The sequence below is a fragment of the Lissotriton vulgaris genome, chromosome 9 (assembly GCF_964263255.1).
Source record: "Lissotriton vulgaris chromosome 9, aLisVul1.2, whole genome shotgun sequence".
Lineage (NCBI taxonomy): Eukaryota > Metazoa > Chordata > Amphibia > Caudata > Salamandridae > Lissotriton > Lissotriton vulgaris.
Genome location: NC_141697.1, coordinates 104,446,754 through 104,464,195, shown reverse-complemented (window position 1 = coordinate 104,464,195; position 17,442 = coordinate 104,446,754). Strand labels below are relative to the sequence as shown.

The following is a 17,442-nucleotide window of genomic DNA, read 5'->3' as shown; positions in this document are numbered from 1 at the left end:
GACACTGTCATCCGCCACCCCTCCATCGCCCAACTGCACCCAGACCCCGTCCCCACAGAGATCTGCCAGGATCAGTGCAAGCTGACCGCAGAGCAATGCCACACGCCGGTCTGCCGCACCCGTGTCCAAAGCATCACCCCAAACCCTCACAGATAGCCACCCGCTAATGGGCAGCACCCAGCAGCCACCTCCATCTTCTATCAACGGCACCCAAACCCTCATCTCCCAGCACTCTCGCATGGCCATGACAGCACTTTCCACAAAGGCTCAATCAGCACTTTTACACCAAGAGCTCAATCGGCACCCCGCACAAAGGTCGCCTCCACAATGTTGCACAACCACATCCAGCACTTTTACACAAAGTGCTCACACATTGCACAAAGAGCACGTCCAGCACTTTTAAACAAGGGACTCAGCACTTTTGTGCAAATTGTTGCAGAGCACACTGATCACCTTTACACAACGTGTCCACCCAGCCTCCTGCACAAAGTTCATACCCATGGCAGTGCACGGAGGCCACAGCCACACTTTACTAGTGAGGCATGCTTGGAGTTTGCTGAAGGAGGCCTCCTGCAGACAAAGAGCACTTCCAGCACTTTTAAACAAAGGACTCAGTCAGCACTTTTGTGCAAATTGTTGCATGCTAAATCCTTGCAAAGGGGCACACCGATCACCTTTACACAGCGTGTCCACCCAGCACCCTGCACAAATGTTCGCACCCATGGCGGTGCATGGAGGCCACAGCCACACTTTACGAGTGAAGCATGCTTGGAGTTTGCTGAAGGAGCCCTCCTGCACATTCCAGAATGTGGACTCTGTCACTTTCACCACGGGCACGCCAGCCCTCAATACAGCTGCGCCCTTGGAGCGCTGAAAAAAGAACCCTTAATTAGAGAGGTCTGCACTAAGTAGAAAGCAATCTCTTTCAGTGCCTTACATGCTATAGCCACCCCTCCTTGCTTATACAATGTCACTTCGTAACAATCCACACTTGAGCCACCCCACACATGCCCATGACATTTGAAAATATCTCCCAGTTCCTTTAATCCAGCAATCTTCACTTTGTGGCGTACCATCACTTGCCTTTTCCCTTATGTGCCCTCTTTCAGCTCGTCTCCCTTGCCCCATCTGTGATTGGCAGACCATCACAACCTTTCGCTTCCATCCTGTAACCCCAAGTAGACTATTTTGTTCATTGTTTGGCCGAACCCTCTTGTCAACTCTTCAGCTTGCTGTGTGTATGTCTTTGTCTTAGTGACTGAAAACCTGTGTTCGAGGCATATGAGCTGCAGATCCTACATTTAGCAATAGATCGCCACTTGGTGTTGGGCTCGGATGATTGCAGGTTGTTGTTGTCTTCTTGGAAGAAGTCTTTTGTAGTCACAAGATAGGTGACTCCTCCCTTGGACAATACTGCGCATGGTCATCGACTCCATCCTCAGATTGTTTTTTTCCGCCACTGGGTTCGGATGAAAGTTTTCCGCTCCAGCTAGAAAAATACTTTTTCTGCTTTTTCGAAGCGAGAAACTTCAAACAAACTTCTTTCGACATCGAATAGACTTTCGACATCACCATCTACATTCCGGTGCGTCGACGCGGGCCGTTGAGCCCATCGGCGCCGTGCGGCCTACGCCTCATGGAAAGAACTCTATTCAAGAGATGCCCGGTATGTCGAGCAAAATTCACTCATAGCGACCATCACGAGGTTTGCAACCTCTGTCTCTCGCCAGAACACGACGAGTCGACCTGCACAGCCTGTGCCTCCTTCCGATCGAAGAAAACAATTCGAGATCGGAGGGCCCGTCGACACGAAATGAGAAGATCAGCACCAGCACCGGAGGCCATCTTTGAAGAGGAGATCGTCGAAGAAGACGTCTCCGATGACGAATATCCAATCGAAAATATCTCTGAGGACGAGGCTCCACTCGGCGCAGAGGAGGAATAGCCTGATCTCCAAATAATATCGGGGGCAGAGGATTCGGCCGATTTGATTCCGTCTCGACAACCCGTGAGTACATCTGCCCCTGCACGATAGACATTACCCAAACAGAAGGCAACGGTCAGCACTCCGCCCATGGGGCCCAGTCGAGACCGACATTTACCCTCTAATGCCCCGTCTTTGGGCCCGGCTCCGAGGAAAGAGAATACGCCTGCCGGTGCCTCGGCACCGAAGAAACACCATGTGCTAGTTAAACCTCCTCCATTGGCACCGAAACATCCTTCGACACCGAAGGATTCGTCGGCACCGAACATAAAAAACCCTTCGGCGCCCAAAGACACTTCGGCACCCGTACCATCGGCGCCAAAGACAAAAACTGTACCAAACCCGAAAGCTTCGACTCCGAAACCTTCCGGTTCAAAAAACAAAGAGGCGAACCCAGTTTCCGGCACCACAGGCCCAGTAAAACCTGTCTCCACGCCGAAACCTCTAATACCGGTACCGAAGACCCCAGATAAGGCTAAACAACATTTGACACCGAAAACATTGCCAAAAGACTCGACTACTCCTCATAAGGCAAAAAGTACTAAACCACCTCTAACGGCTCCGAAAAAATCGACGCCAAAGAAGATTTTAGAAGAGGATGAACTTTTTAGACCAGATCCTAGACAGAAAAAAGTCCATATTAATCCAAAAACTGGACATGTGGAAGCAATCCCTTATAAGAAGAGACCAGCAGACACACCACTTACACCTGTGGTCCCTGCTAAAAAGGACTGTGCAACTTCTCCAATGCACCCTTCCTCTCCTTCACCTTCTTCCTCTCCTGTTACTCCATATGTAGAACCTATAACTTCTCCTATTCACTCTCCTGCATCATCACACCACACTGATGAGGAGTATGATTTGGGTGGGGGGGATGATGTTCCAGAACAACATACATACCCTTTAGATGAGGATGTTAACACAGAATACCCTAAGGATGATGAGGATGCATATAATTTTTCTCCAAATAATGCACCAGACATCCCTGATCCTCAGTACTACCCAACAAAACCTTCCCCTACAGAGGACAGTATTGGTTTTAATAATGGGGGTTCCCATGCACTCTGATGCCATTGAGGAGGACTTCTTGTTAGACACTTTCAAACCGTCACTAAGGTCTACCCAAATATTACCAATGATTAAGGGAGTCATAAAACATGCTCCAGAGATTTTTAAAGATCCAGTAAGGTGTAGGGAGTTAAATCCTAGAATAGAGAAAAAGTATAGGCCAGCACCAGCTGATCCAGTATACAGTAAGGGTCATCTGCCACTAGACTCCTTGGTAGTGTCTAATGCGCGCAAAAGGGCCAATTCTCAAACTTACGGGGACACACCCCCGCCTGACAAAGAGTCCAAGATCATTGATGCGTCAGGGAAACAAATTGCTGCACAAGCAACAAACATATGGCGCATAGCAAACACACAGGCTTTACTCTCACGCTACAACAGGGCTCATTACGATCAACTAGAAAAGTTAATGAAACACCTACCAGATCAACACAAGGATCTGGCAGCAGAACATTTACAAGAGGGCAAATTAATTTCAAATGCCTCAATTAAATGTGCACTAGATGTAGCTGACACAGCATCCAGAGCAGTGAACACTAGTGTTATTCTCAGACGTCACGCATGCTTACGCATCTCTGGTTTTAAACCAGAGGTACAAACTACCATCCTAAACCAGCCCTTTAATCAGAACCAATTGTTCGGGCCGGAGGTAGATAATACATTAGAAAAGATGAAGAAGGACACAGATACCGCTAAGTCTATGGGGGCATTACAATACACCCAAACTAGAGGTTCTTTTCGCCGCTCCTCTTATAGAGGAGCCTCCAAGCAGACTGGCGCAGACACAACATCATTTTTTAAAACACACACGCAGACCTCCTCTAATAGAGGATTTTTTAGAGGAGAATACAGAGGCAATAACAACAAGGGAAGAGGTAGAGGCATGGTGTAATTCAGCACCTAGTGCTTGTAAGTATATGAGCAGTGTGCACCCACGTGACCCACCTACTGTATGAAACTCTTGTGGCTGTGTGTATGCTCCCAAACAGTGCAGTGTTGGGGTGGCGCACACTCAGCCACATACCTAATATGACAGAGCTGAGTCAATGCACACTCACTGTCACACTCCTGCTGTTTGTAAGTTTTTTGACTGTATATGCACACCTTCTATGAACAGATCTGGCTCTGTTCACACTCTGCATGTGTGAAAAGGAAGGGGTATCCCCGACTAGAATTCCTAATTCGGGATAGGTATACTATTTGAAACAAAAGAAATTAGGAACTGGTTTCAAATGTAGGACATGGACGGACAAGAGACAGCAAAGACTAAGGGGAAGCAAAGTGCATGCTATCCCTAGAAAAGTGACCACTTTCTCCAATACATCAGGGTCAGACAATGAAAGCAATACCAGCGACCCAGATCAGGGAGGGCAGCAAAGAGGAGGACAAAATAGGGGCAATAGGCCTTTTTTATCCAGGCGAGGGAATCACCAGGGACGCTGGAAACCCAGGTACCAGCCACGATACAGGGGTCATCCACAACAATACAATCAACACTACCCACCGCCCCCCAACCCTCAATATCCAGGCCCATTGATGCATGCCTATCCCCCCCCTCCCCAGGACTACCAGGAAGCTCCAGCAATATACTCCAACCCCAATCAATTTCTTGTGACCCGCCATGCACAATACTGGCGCGACTAGAAGAGATACCTATCTTTAATCTGAGCAGTAAATCCCTCACCCCAGCAACAGAAAGGCTGCTAACCAAAGGGCTCTCTTTCGTCCCCCCCTGCAACATTAACAGATTTGAACTGTTTAAAGACCTTATGACCTTCTTTAGGAAGATCAGACTCCAAAACTTCTTTGAATCAAACACCACAGAAGTAGAAGATGTCACTAACCTATCAGGTCTCAAACCAGCATCCACCTTTCTGCCTACCCTAGAGCAAGTATCACCAGAAATTGCCACATTTGAACATGTAGTGTACAACAAACTTACAGCTGCCACTAAATATATACCCCCTCCCAGTTACAACATCTCACACGAGGAACATCAAGCCCTCACAGAACTAAAAACCGACAAAGACCTCACGATCAAATGCTGTGACAAAGGAGGGGGCATAGTGGTGATAGACACCAATCAATACATAACGAATATGGAGACACTACTACATAATACCAACCATTACATTCCAGTTCAAAAAGACCCTACGAAAAGAGTCCAAAGTACGATTCTGTCCTTAACAACTAAGGCTCTCGACGACAACGTGATTTGTGAAAAGGAGTGGCAATTCCTGAATGTTCGCCAACCCAAAATGGCAGCTATATATGGAGTCCCCAAGATACATAAAAACAGCCAGGACCCACCGTACAGACCCATAGTTTCAACTATTGGATCAATTAGCGAGCCTCTATCAAAATACATTGACACCATCCTAAGGCCCCATATACCAAAAACTCCATCCCACGTCAAGGACACCAGAGACATCATCAACATCGTGGAATCCCTCGCTTTTGACCCTGAGAGACAATGGCTAGCAACTATGGATATAGAGGCCCTATATTCAAACATACCGCAACCTGGTGCCATTAAAGCTGTCTCCTGGTTCATAGACGCCTACCACATTGACTGCCCCAAAGATTTCATTTTGGACTGCTTAAAAATAGTCCTGTCTGAAAATACCTTTGATTTTAATGGCTCTCTTTATCGACAGACCATGGGCGTAAGCATGAGGGCTTCATGTGCGCCCACCGTAGCCAATATTTATATGGCTGAATTTGAGTCCAAATTCATTTACAATGAAATTGCCCCCTTTAGTGAGTCCATTTCATCATGGGCTCGCTATATTGATGACATTTTTTTTATCTGGACCTCAGAAACAGAGCCCCTGTCTACCTTTGTGTCATGGCTAAATTTATGTGATAATAACATACGCTTCACTGTAACATCGAGCCAGACACAGGTTGAGTTTCTAGATATCAATATCATCAATAAGAACAACCACCTCAGTGTAGACCTGTATGTGAAGCCAACCGCTCGCAACACGCTTTTACACTACACCAGCTACCACCCGCACACTCAGAAGTCCAGCATCCCTTTCGGTCAGTTCCTTCGGGTTCAAAGGAACTGCTCTTCCGTCACAGATTTTGACAGTAAAGCAGAAGAAATGAAACTCAAATTCATATCTCGTGGATACCCCAAACGCCTGGTGCGTGATTCATACAAAAGAGCTAGGTTCTTTGACAGACAACATCTGCTGACACCTCAAATCAAAGAACCACAATCCAAGATGGTTTTTGTAACTAGGCATTCCACTATGAATGCAAAGCTTCAACACATCATTTTTTCAAATTGGCACATTCTCAATGCAACGAAATCTAAAGATAGCCAACTCCCTAAGCCAATGTTTGCATACAGGAAGAACAAAAACCTTAAAGACCTGGTAGTAAGATCAAGAATGGAACCTAACAAAAAAGCCCTCACACAAAGAACACTTACTGACTCGAGACCAGTGGTAGGCAACTATAAATGCCTTGACTGTACCGCATGTGAATTTGCAATTGAAACCAAAGAACTCAGTTTCAATAATAACAATATCAGTTCACAAACTCTAACTAACTGTAAAACCACTAATGTGGTCTATCTCCTACTCTGCCCATGCAACAAGGGCTACGTAGGTGAAACAGCAAGAATGATGTCTACGCGTCTATCAGAGCATAGATCAGCCATCCGCACAGGTAAAACACAAGCCCCCTTAGTCAAACACTACCAAGAGGCCAAACACAACTCCAACGACATTCGTTGGTTCATCCTGGAAAAAATCCGCAAATCGTCAGGTACACTGAGCACACAGGTACGTAAATGTCGCGAGGTGTATTGGATTTTCACCCTGGATACGTATGCAAAGGGGATGAACAACGAAATACCATGGGACCAAGTACTGAAATACAACCATGGTTAATAATAGGTCCCCATATCCTACTGGCATAGATACTTATTGACTATCTGATACCACCCACATTTAGACACACTGTCTTTTAGGCTCCCCTTTCCTTCCCCCCCCCCCCTTTTTCCGCCCCCTTATCCCCCCCGCCCCCCTCCCCGCTCCCCATTATTTGGATAATCAAATAAGGACTACATTAACATGTCATTCATCTTAAGGGTTTGTCCCACCCTTCCAATATGTCCACCCACTCTTAATATAGTTCCAGGACACCGTCGACCTCTCCGCCCAAAGCATCACGCAAATGCATTGGCCTGCCATAATGACTCCATCAAGACACCATGAGCCTATCATTAGACACTATCGTACAACCAAAGGTCTGCATTACCCTTCTAAAATGTCCGCCCGTTTTCAACATTGCTCATGGACACCTTCGCGCACAGTCCGTCATCGACCTCTCTATCCAATTACCGCGCAAGTGCATTGGCTTTCGCGGACAGTCCGTCATCGACCTCTCTATCCAACTATCGTGCAAGTGCATTGGCTCGCGAAAGCGACCCCTCTAGTTTAAATATACCCGGCGCCATGTAGGCTTTCCCACACCTGGCCCTACTTGCACAGACGTCGGCAGACCCCCACATTGGAAGGCAAACGGAAGGAACCTCAGAGGTAAGCGCTGACTCGCACACATCGAACCTCTACCACGCAGTGCCCATGCTCGCCTCCCCTAACACAACCGGACAATAACGCTTAGCGTTTTCTCTTTTGCGATGTAGATCCTTTCCGAACCGCCACAAACATGACGGCATCCGCTGGTTAAAACACAGAAGCCCACAGACCCCCATTGGAATCATATGGGACGCAAGCGACAGGTACTTAGCTGTAAATCATTACAACTACACCCGTTTTTTCAGCATCCAAAAGAACTGTCGTCAGAATAACCTTCCTGATGTTTTCACATGGTTATGTCTCCTTATAAACAGACTGTCAGCGCTACAAGAAGCGTCCAGAGACCCCCATTTAGAGCACTTTTGAGGATAACTAGCAGGTACTTATTGGGCTCTCAAGGCCATAACTATTAGTGCCCCCATAAGATACCCTTTACTAATCGCTTTTCATCCATGTCCCCTGTAATGTAGATCACCTGCATACCTCACCCCTGGCTCCTACAACAAGTAGCCTTTCAATGATATAGGACCACTTCCACAGGTAATATCTCTGTCCTGTTCCATCCATTATATCTGATGGCACGAACATGACCCATATAATTTCTCCCTTTGTCCTTTGCATCTGACAGCTCAGAATTCCAGGTTGATACCACAATAGCAGGACACCGTCCCACAGAGAAAAAAACGAGTAATATATAACAAAGGTACTCATTCACCCTGTCTTTTCCTTGTAACATTCTTGGAACAATTTCCCCTTACATCACTAATATCTCTGCATTTAATATCATGTCATTATCTAGTATCATCGTCTGCAGGACAGACTGCCCTATAATTCAGACTACTCTATCCTCCCTTCCTGTGAGAATCTGCACCATCTTCGCTCTCCAGGTATAATCATGGCTTTCCAAATCCATCCGAACCCATTTGTTCTTTCATCCTTCACCATTTTCTTTATCCTTCCTTCCTTTATTCCTTATTATCCTTTATACTATTCTACTCCCATGAACACCTATTTCTTCCCCTCATTCTGCCCCGTACAACACCAGTGTCTTGTTTCTTTATGTGGTTAGCATTAACACCCCAAAATGATGTTAGGATAATCACCCTATGTGCCCCCTTTTTCCCCCCCTTATTTTCCCCCCCCAAGCTATACTGTTTAAACAACACTCCAATGTAGCAAAGCCTCCACACTAGAAATTAGTACTAATGCTATCTGTATACAATCTTAGATGCACTAGTCTAAATGAGCAACCTACTGTATATAATTGTAAATAATAGGACAGGTTCAAGTAGTTTTAGGACACTATTGTCCGGTTTTCTATCACTGTATAAATGTATCATAACTTTTCACAGTTTTTTTAACATGTAAATATTTAGGACATTTTCACGGACACTGACAAGCACTGTTATTGTTTATATTTTTCTATGTGCATAGGTTCAATTGGATATTCACATGGCTCCCTGATGAAGGCCCTCAGCCGAAACGCGCGTAGATGTCATACTTAGCCATGTTTTTTATGTACAGTGTGTTAAACAAGCTTCCACACAGCTTTCAAGTCAACATCAATTTTTGAAATGCATTTAATTAAATTTAGGATGCAATAAATATGCATATATATGTAGATCAATAATTACATGTATAGTGGAGGCATGCACACGACAAAAATCTGTAATTAATTAAAGATGTTTTTTAATATATAATGATAATCTAATAAAATAAAATCCTTAATTTTGTACCATGCACTTTGCTTCCCCTTAGTCTTTGCTGTCTCTTGTCCGTCCATGTCCTACATTTGAAACCAGTTCCTAATTTCTTCTGTTCACACTCTGTAACATAGTGCGCACGCTCAGCCAGTACACGCTTACAGACTCACACCCAGTGTGCGCATGCCTCATAGATACACAGCATGCTCAGGGCTAGATAGATGCTAACTCAACTCACAGACGCAAACCTAGTTTGTACCAGTTGTGACTGTATGCATTCTCACATTTGCAAACCCAGTGCATGCAGGTATCCTGAATATGTGGAAATCAAGCACCCAGTGTGCACTGGCAATGGTAGGTACACACACAGTGTGCCCATGTCTCATGCTGTGCACCCAGTTAGACACAGAGTATGTACAGAGGGCTGGAGAGGTTTTAACTCACAAGCAGAAAGCTAGTTTGTGCCAGTATCATGAACGTATGCGCCCTCATGTTTTCACACCCTGTGCATGCAGGTATCCTGACTATGTGCAAGTCCAACACCCACTGTCCACCAGCAATGGCAGGTACACACACAATGCCTACAAGTTTCCTGGCCGTGTGAACACTCAGGCAGCGGCAAAACATTACCAGTAAGCATGGGCGAATTTTGCGAATTCGCGATCCGCGGATTTGCGAATTCGCGATCCGCAAAATTCGCGAATTTGTGCGAATTTGCGGATTTTTGTTTTTTTGCGTGTTCGCAGGGTTTTTGCGTGTTCGCGGGGATTTTTGCGTCTTCGCGAGCCGCTTGCATAGCGAAGTTACCCATGCAGTCGTTTATGGGAGAGGGAGAGAGAGAGATAGATAGATAGATAGATAGATAGATAGAGAGAGAAAGAGAGGGAAAGAGAGAGAGAGAGAGAACGAGAGAAAGAAAGAGAGGCCGGATCTCTGAAGGGCCAGATTCCTGAGTTGCCCCTACAGAACATACAGCTTTTTATTTTTAGCAAAATGCATATGAAAATTGTGCTGTAAAGGTCTCTTTTATTTTAACCCCTCCTGACAACTCAAAATGGGTGTATTTGCCATACTCTCCCTTCTTCCTGTTTTTTATATCTGTAAGTGCTTCCTGATGAGGTTTAATTCCTTGGACAGGTGCCTCGTTGCCTACTTGTAACTATTCTCTGACCCTACTTCAAGGGTCAGAGCAGGGTCAGAGAATAGTTGCAAGTAGGCAACGAGGCGCCAGGAAGCAATTAGCAGCAGGTGTCCAAGTTGAAGTTAATTTGCTTCTAACCCTTTCGTGAAATGTTACAAAGAAATTAGGTTCAACTTTTGCATCTGCTGCTGTAACCCTTGCTTGGCTGAAAATTCGTCCCCGCTGATTCGCGGATTTTACCTCGATTTCGCGAGATTCGCGGATCGCAAAATCGCCGAAAATCCGCCGGCAAAACGGATTTTACGCCCACCCTTAATTACCAGTCGCACACAAATCGTACACACAAGGCACTCTGCAAAATCTGCTTCCCCTAATGCTCTGTAAATCAGTGCATTTGCATAATGATTTGCATATAGCTCCCGTTTATAATTACACTGAACACGCTAATTACTGCAGCCGATAGCGCTGGCAGGAGGCAGGACTTCTGTTTAGAGTGCTTCTGTGACAAGCCCAACCAGCTGAGAGGAGAGGGCATGGGGGTTAGGCAAATCTAGGTTTTACGTTGGGGCGGATGGGGCAAAGTCACCCTACTCTTTCAGACAGACACACCAGTATACAGCACTGTGTAGGTTTAACAACGTAATAATAAGCATCAAAAGGTTATTTCGCTGCATTCTATTTGCACAAACATGCGTGCACACCCACTGATTACCAGACACCAACGTAGACACCGAAAAAACAAAATGCATGCAACAGCACAAAAGAACTGGCACACATATGCTTGCAGTCTGCGATGTATACATATCCCTGTGGTCATTGTTTGTGCACGTCTATTTTGTACATGTGTAAACACAGTAGTCGCAGAAAGCACGCACCCATAAAGGCGTACGCATTTACATGATCACGTGACTTTGAAAGACCCGACCTGGCAGAAGAGGGTATGTAAGGCCATGTCACCTGTCGCAGAATGTAATGTCGTATCGCAGTGTTTTGCTTTTACGGTGCCTCTCACCATGGAGGCAGAGTAGTGTCGCTCCTTCCTTTCCTCTGAGGTTCGGCCTCCGCCGCACAGGTTCGTACCGTCTGCATTATGAGCGTGCAACATTTCTTTTTTCTTTGAAGCCCCTGGGACACCCTGCTGCCAGGCGAGAGAAACGTATTACATGTTTTCCAGACAAAAGTGTTCTTTCTTACAGAATGACCTCGTACTGTGATTGTTTAGTGGATGTTTTAAAAAGAAGCAATGTGCGCCAAATACGTCTCCATCTGCTGACGTGAGTGTTTACAACGCACTGAAATCCCAAAAGTCACATGGAGACTCTTAGACAGCTTCGCTTTTTTATGAAACAATAGTGTCTGAAATAGCCACAGTTTGGGACAGTCCCGCTGTGTATTAGAAGAAGGTTACTTCCTCAGCGCCCAGCTCAGCGGTTCTAAGGAGTGAGCAAGTCCCCAACACAACTGCGAATACATAATCAGTGCGTGGATAGAGAGTTCTAGAAAAGTTACCCCACGTCGCTTGCTAAAAAAAAAAAAAAGTATAACTCAAAAATAGCTGAGCATGGTGGTGTTATAATAACCACTTAAAAAAACAAGACGTGCACGTGACGAAAACGGCTGTGGGGAGGGACTTCCGTTTCCTGCTGGAAGCTCGCGCCCACGGAGTTGCTGGCTAGGAGAGGAGCAGTGGTCACGCAGGGCTCCCATGCCCGAGGGAGAGCCCCGCGGTGGCGGCTGAAGTCCGGAGTGAGGTGAGTGGGGCTTAGTTGAAGTGGGGGGTGGCGGCGGGGGAGGGCGGGTGTCTCTGTGCGCTGGTGTGTGTGTGCGCGCTCGTGTGTGTGTGTGCGTGCGCTCGTGTGTGTGTGTGCGTGCGCTCTTGTGTGTGTGTGTGGCGGGGGGGTGTGTCTAGGTGCGCTCGTGTGTATGCGTGCGTGTATGTGCGCTAGTGTGTGTGCGTATGTGTGTCTCTGCGTGTGTGCAAAAAAAAAGAAAACTGGCAACACTGTCGCTCTAACTGCGCACTCCCAGAGCCATCTGGACAGCAGTAAAAACGAAACTTAAACAAAGTTAAAGCACTGTCTCTCTAAGCACGCATTGGAAGGGAACCATAAGCTGCTCAATGGAACGCGCGTTCGCGTGGCCCGCTCAATTCCGACTCTTTCACATGCGCGTGGCCAGTCTTGTCTCCTGGAAAGCAGAGTCGCTAACAATAGGTCTCTGGCGAGACCGCCCTTCGCGCGGTTAACGCCACGAGACCTAAAAATATACACTTTCCAACCGCCATGAAGGCAGTCATATCATAATAGTGGAAGCTGGGCCGCCGACTACTTGTTGGGCGGTCCTGTGTCCGCCATGGTGTCAGTCGGACGGACGATATTGTAATTGGGGCCAAAGAGGTGTAGTGTGCTAAAGGCAAATTCTGTCATTTACATTAGTTTCATAATTGAAATTGTAAGTTTAAAAATATGTGGAAACAATATTATTTAGTCTATTCATGCTGGAGATCTAGGATTCTAAGCAAGTTTTTCTTACTCAAATGTATGTTTTCCATACACTTTACACATTTTCGCTTGAAAGGCATGGCACAGAATATTTGATGAAAATAATGATTTTGTAAGGGAAAGCGTGAAGCCAGGTTATCACACAACGCCTTGCAAGAAAATGTGGCAAATGGTCCCATCTAGTTGTATGTTTTCTCTTTAGAGGCAAGGCCTAAAGAAATACATAGTTTTAGCAATCCATTAAAAAAAAAAAAAAAAAGAATACTTTTCTATCTTTTACTTTCGAGACATTTAAAAGGACATACTTGTATTCAGTGAAACTAAATATGTAAATTGGTGCTCTTATTATTTTAGGATAAAATACAAATGTAGGATTATTTTATTTTGCTCAATCGTACTATATACTAATCTGTTTTTATCCAGGAGAATAGTAGTAACGTGTATTTGCAGACAAACATCGAACAAATGCAACAATTATTTTGTAATCCTGTAAATTTTATTATGTTTTGTTTTTCTGTTTGTTTTTCAGGATTTCTTCTTTTATTCTTTAGTGTATGATCCACAGCAGAAGACTCTCTTGGCTGATAAAGGAGAGATTCGAGTTGGAAACAAATACCAGGCAGATATAACCGATTTTCTAAATGAGGGTAATACTTGGGGGATCTGTGTCTGTATTGAGTCTCTACATCAATGCCTATGGTAGTTTTCATATTGCTTTATGCTGTAGATTACCTGTTGAACTAGTTTAGCAGTCTTGGGAGTTCTAACAAAAATTAAGCCTGGTTTGAGACTAGTTTACGAATCGTAGCATTGCACGTCCGTTTTTAATGTCCTCATGCTGAATTCAATTATTGGGTGCATACTGTTTGCATCCGATTCGGAATCTTGCAAGAAAATTGCCACAATCCTGGATTTTCCCCCAGCATCTTTTCCAGTTTCCTCCAAGGATAGCCTGGAGGAATTTATGTGCGAGAAAAAGGTAAGAAAGAGAAGGAATATTCAGAAATCTAGAATACTTATTCAGATTCGACAGGTTTTGCCTCATTCTGATCTTGGAAACTGAAAAGCAAGAGTTAATTTCTCCCTGGGGTAAATCCCTGTGGTGTGGTTTCAGATTTAGCCTGAAGTGAAGTACTTCACAATAATCATCACAGGTTGGGGAAGTAGGTTTCCAGTAGTAATGGTTTTATTTGTGCATCACTAGCTGGATCATTTATCTGTTCGCACACTTTTCAACCTAATGCTTGATTTTTTGTTGTTGTCTGTTAATCTCTAGTTGATTCAATGAATGATTTATAACACTTTTTTTTAATTTCAAAAGTTTTTTATTGGTTGTTACAGCATAGACATATATAAAGCAAGTCCATTAGTGTAATATGAGTCATAAATTTACGAATCAAAATTACTGTACGCTACAATACATCACAGTAAATGTCAGTACAAAAGTACATGGCTGGCATCTAGCCTAGAACAGTAGAGCACGTATCACATACTCACAACAATTCAGTAACAGACATTGTATTTCAACAGCATTTTACTCATTCATTAAGGACAATTATCTACGGTGGCTAGGAGTGCAATGAAGGCAGTCGGGCAGCATATGTTGGTGGGTCGTGGACGGTGTGTGGGCCCATCTAAGGTGGCTTACGTGTCGTGAAGTAGTTATCAAGAGTCGACCATAGTTTTCTCGTGGCAGGATGCCACAGTGTCTGAAGGAGTGTAATATTGTCTGCTCCACGTAAGCTAATTATCCAATTTAGCCACCCTGCGTAGTTGGCCTTGCTGGTATCCTTCCAGTTGCTGAGGACTGTCTTAACTGCAGCCGAGAGGAGGAGGTCAAGTAATGCCCTATCATCTGCATCAAGGGATGGGTCCTGGGTGAACCCGAAAACTAGGTAAGGGAGCTCTTTCACCGGTGAGATGTGGAATAGCTTTGAGATCAAGTCGAATATCTTCTCCCAGAATTGCGCCACGCAGTCGCATTCTAGGATGATGTGTGATAAGTCACCCTCCGCGCGTTTGCAATTCCAGCAAAAGGCATCTGGGGAGAGGTTGTGTGCAAATAATCGCGCAGGGGTCCAGAAGGCTTTGTGTAAGAGCCAGTATTTTGTCTGTGATAGTGTAGGGCTGATTTTGTGTCTCGTGCAGGATATCCATGCGTTGGTCCAATCTGAGTCTGTGATTGGCCTAGATGAAAGGTTATTCCAGAATTGTGTGATTGGGGCAGTAAGGCCAGATTGTTGGGGACGGCTGAGTTTATAGAGAAAGGAAACCTGGTGTCCTAGTCTGTTTAGTCTGGCAAGGTATGGCGGGAGTGAGGGTGGTGTCGGGGAGAGTTTGATTTTGGACAAAGCCGTTTTTACGTTTAGGAAGTTATAGAATTCAATTGGTGCAAGATCGTATTTGATTTGTAGGTCGCTGAAGGGAATAGGGTATGCCCCCGCGTACAGCTTGTGTGGGAACAGTATGCCTTTTTTGATCCATGTCTCGTTGTGCATGGGCTTGCCCTTGTACAGAATGTTACGGTTGTCCCAAAGGGATTCCCATCGTGAGCCCCGGATGTTGTTTTCTAGGATTCTATCAAACTTTAGGAGAGCAGATTTTGTGTTATGAAATATTGATTTAGAATGGGTCAGCTTGTTCAGGTTGGATGAGAGGGCCGCGCTAGGGGAGATACCGTTAAGAATTTCCTCCTCAATTTCTAGCCATACTGGGGTGTATTCAGGTGAGGGAGCGAGCCAGTGGGCTCCTTGTTTGGCTAGGAAAGCGGTCTCATATCTTTTAAAGTCTGGTAAATTGACCCCTCCCGCGGATTTGTCTAAGCGAAGTTTTTTTATGCTGATTCTTGCCCTTTTCCCTTTCCATAGGAAATTAGAGATGGCCATGTCTAATTTGTGATAGAAGTCTGGTGTGAGGGTTAGTGGGAGCATAGATATGAGGTAATTAACTAGAGGGGAAATCATCATCTTGATGGTTTCCACCCTGCCCCACCAAGTAATGAAGCGGGGGGACCACCCCTCTAGTTGTGTCTTGATTTTATTTAAAGTGATTTTTTCATTTCGATGGAGGGTCTCCATGAGGGAGTCACCGAACTCGATACCTAGGTACTTCACAAACTCTGGTTGCAACACTTTTAAAAGGAAAGAATTAAAACTGAGATTCCTCACAATTAGATTTATTAGGCCAACTCGACAATTATGGGTCAGATGGTATCTGCATCGAAATACCTGAAACAAATCCATCAACAATAACACAAACCACATCTCCTTTGAACAAAAGAAAAACTAGGTATAAACTGCATTTCATGAAACCTACGGACACATACTTGAAACGGAAGCAGACATAGGAAAGACTTCAGCCCAAACCTTCACCAGAGTCCTGTATAACTGAATGAGAATTTTTGTAGCTTATCGAAGATGAACTGGTTAAAGCATTAATCCCCCACCTCCATCGCTCCTCCCCCCCCAGTGAAATGTTAATCCTTGTTCAGTTCTTCCTTTACCACCTTAGTCAGATGAATGAACATAAGTCCTCTTATGACAAAAGTACCAGCGCACATCCCTTCTAGTTGATATTATCCAAATGGCATTCAGCCACAGCAATCCCAAACAAGTTTTTTCTCACTCACCTCGTAGTCCTCAAAAAGACCTGTACAATGTTCGTTATTATTCAAAGTCCATTTATTAATAATTTCTTTCTTTTGCCACACCGTCACAGCCGACGCGCTTTTCGCCCTCCGCGGGCTTTTTCAAGGCTGTAATTTACATACAAAAGAGGATGTCACAAAAGGATATAATATATAAAAGCCACCTTATACATAACCGGTTAACTGTTTAACCACGGATTAATACACATCATCCTAATGTACTCTCATCATGTTCATATCAACTGGTATACTTTTGTTAAAATACACACATGGATATCATAAAATACATTTGATACTATAGACACCACATTAGCATTGTCTATTTTGTCATAATCTAATATGCACACTCCCAATGTGCCCTCATCATGTCCATATTGGTTTTACTGGCAGTCCCATATTGCATTAATTTGCATTTGCTTAGACACAAAGACATATAGAGCAAATATGTACGATAAAACCAATCTTGTGTCTTAAGCCATAATATGATGCATGATTAAACAAGGAAGTTTCTAAGATAGCCACTACATATAGATGGACATTTTAGTGGCGAAACTACTGAGACCGATGCATCCGACCATACCCAGATTTCTAACTGCCATAGTTTCTGCTTAAGCACTCTATGGTCTCACTTACCAAAGAAGTTGTATGGTGAGCAAAATAGATTTGCAGTAGTCAGAGTATCATATGGCCTGTTGGGCATTGATCCTGTAAATGTATAGGAACATCCAATTAACATTTGCGCCCTGTGTATAGCTTAAGTAAGATGTTATCAAACTGATTCGCCAATGCAAGTGTGAATGCTGGGCTTACCTTTAGAACTTTTATCTTATGCACCAAAAGTTA

At 44.6% G+C, this 17,442-nt stretch overlaps 1 protein-coding gene across 3 annotated transcripts in view; it reads left to right on the top strand.

The window, feature by feature from the left end:
• MTA1 (metastasis associated 1) overlaps positions 1-17,442 on the top strand; it is a 721,937-nt gene that overhangs the window by 304,782 nt on the left and 399,713 nt on the right. For all 3 annotated transcript variants that reach the window (XM_086937146.1, XM_086937145.1, XM_086937147.1), the window contains exon 6: positions 13,483-13,600. In XM_086937146.1, the coding sequence (XP_086793272.1) occupies positions 13,483-13,600 (118 nt within the window). The remainder of the gene's footprint in view (positions 1-13,482; positions 13,601-17,442) is intronic.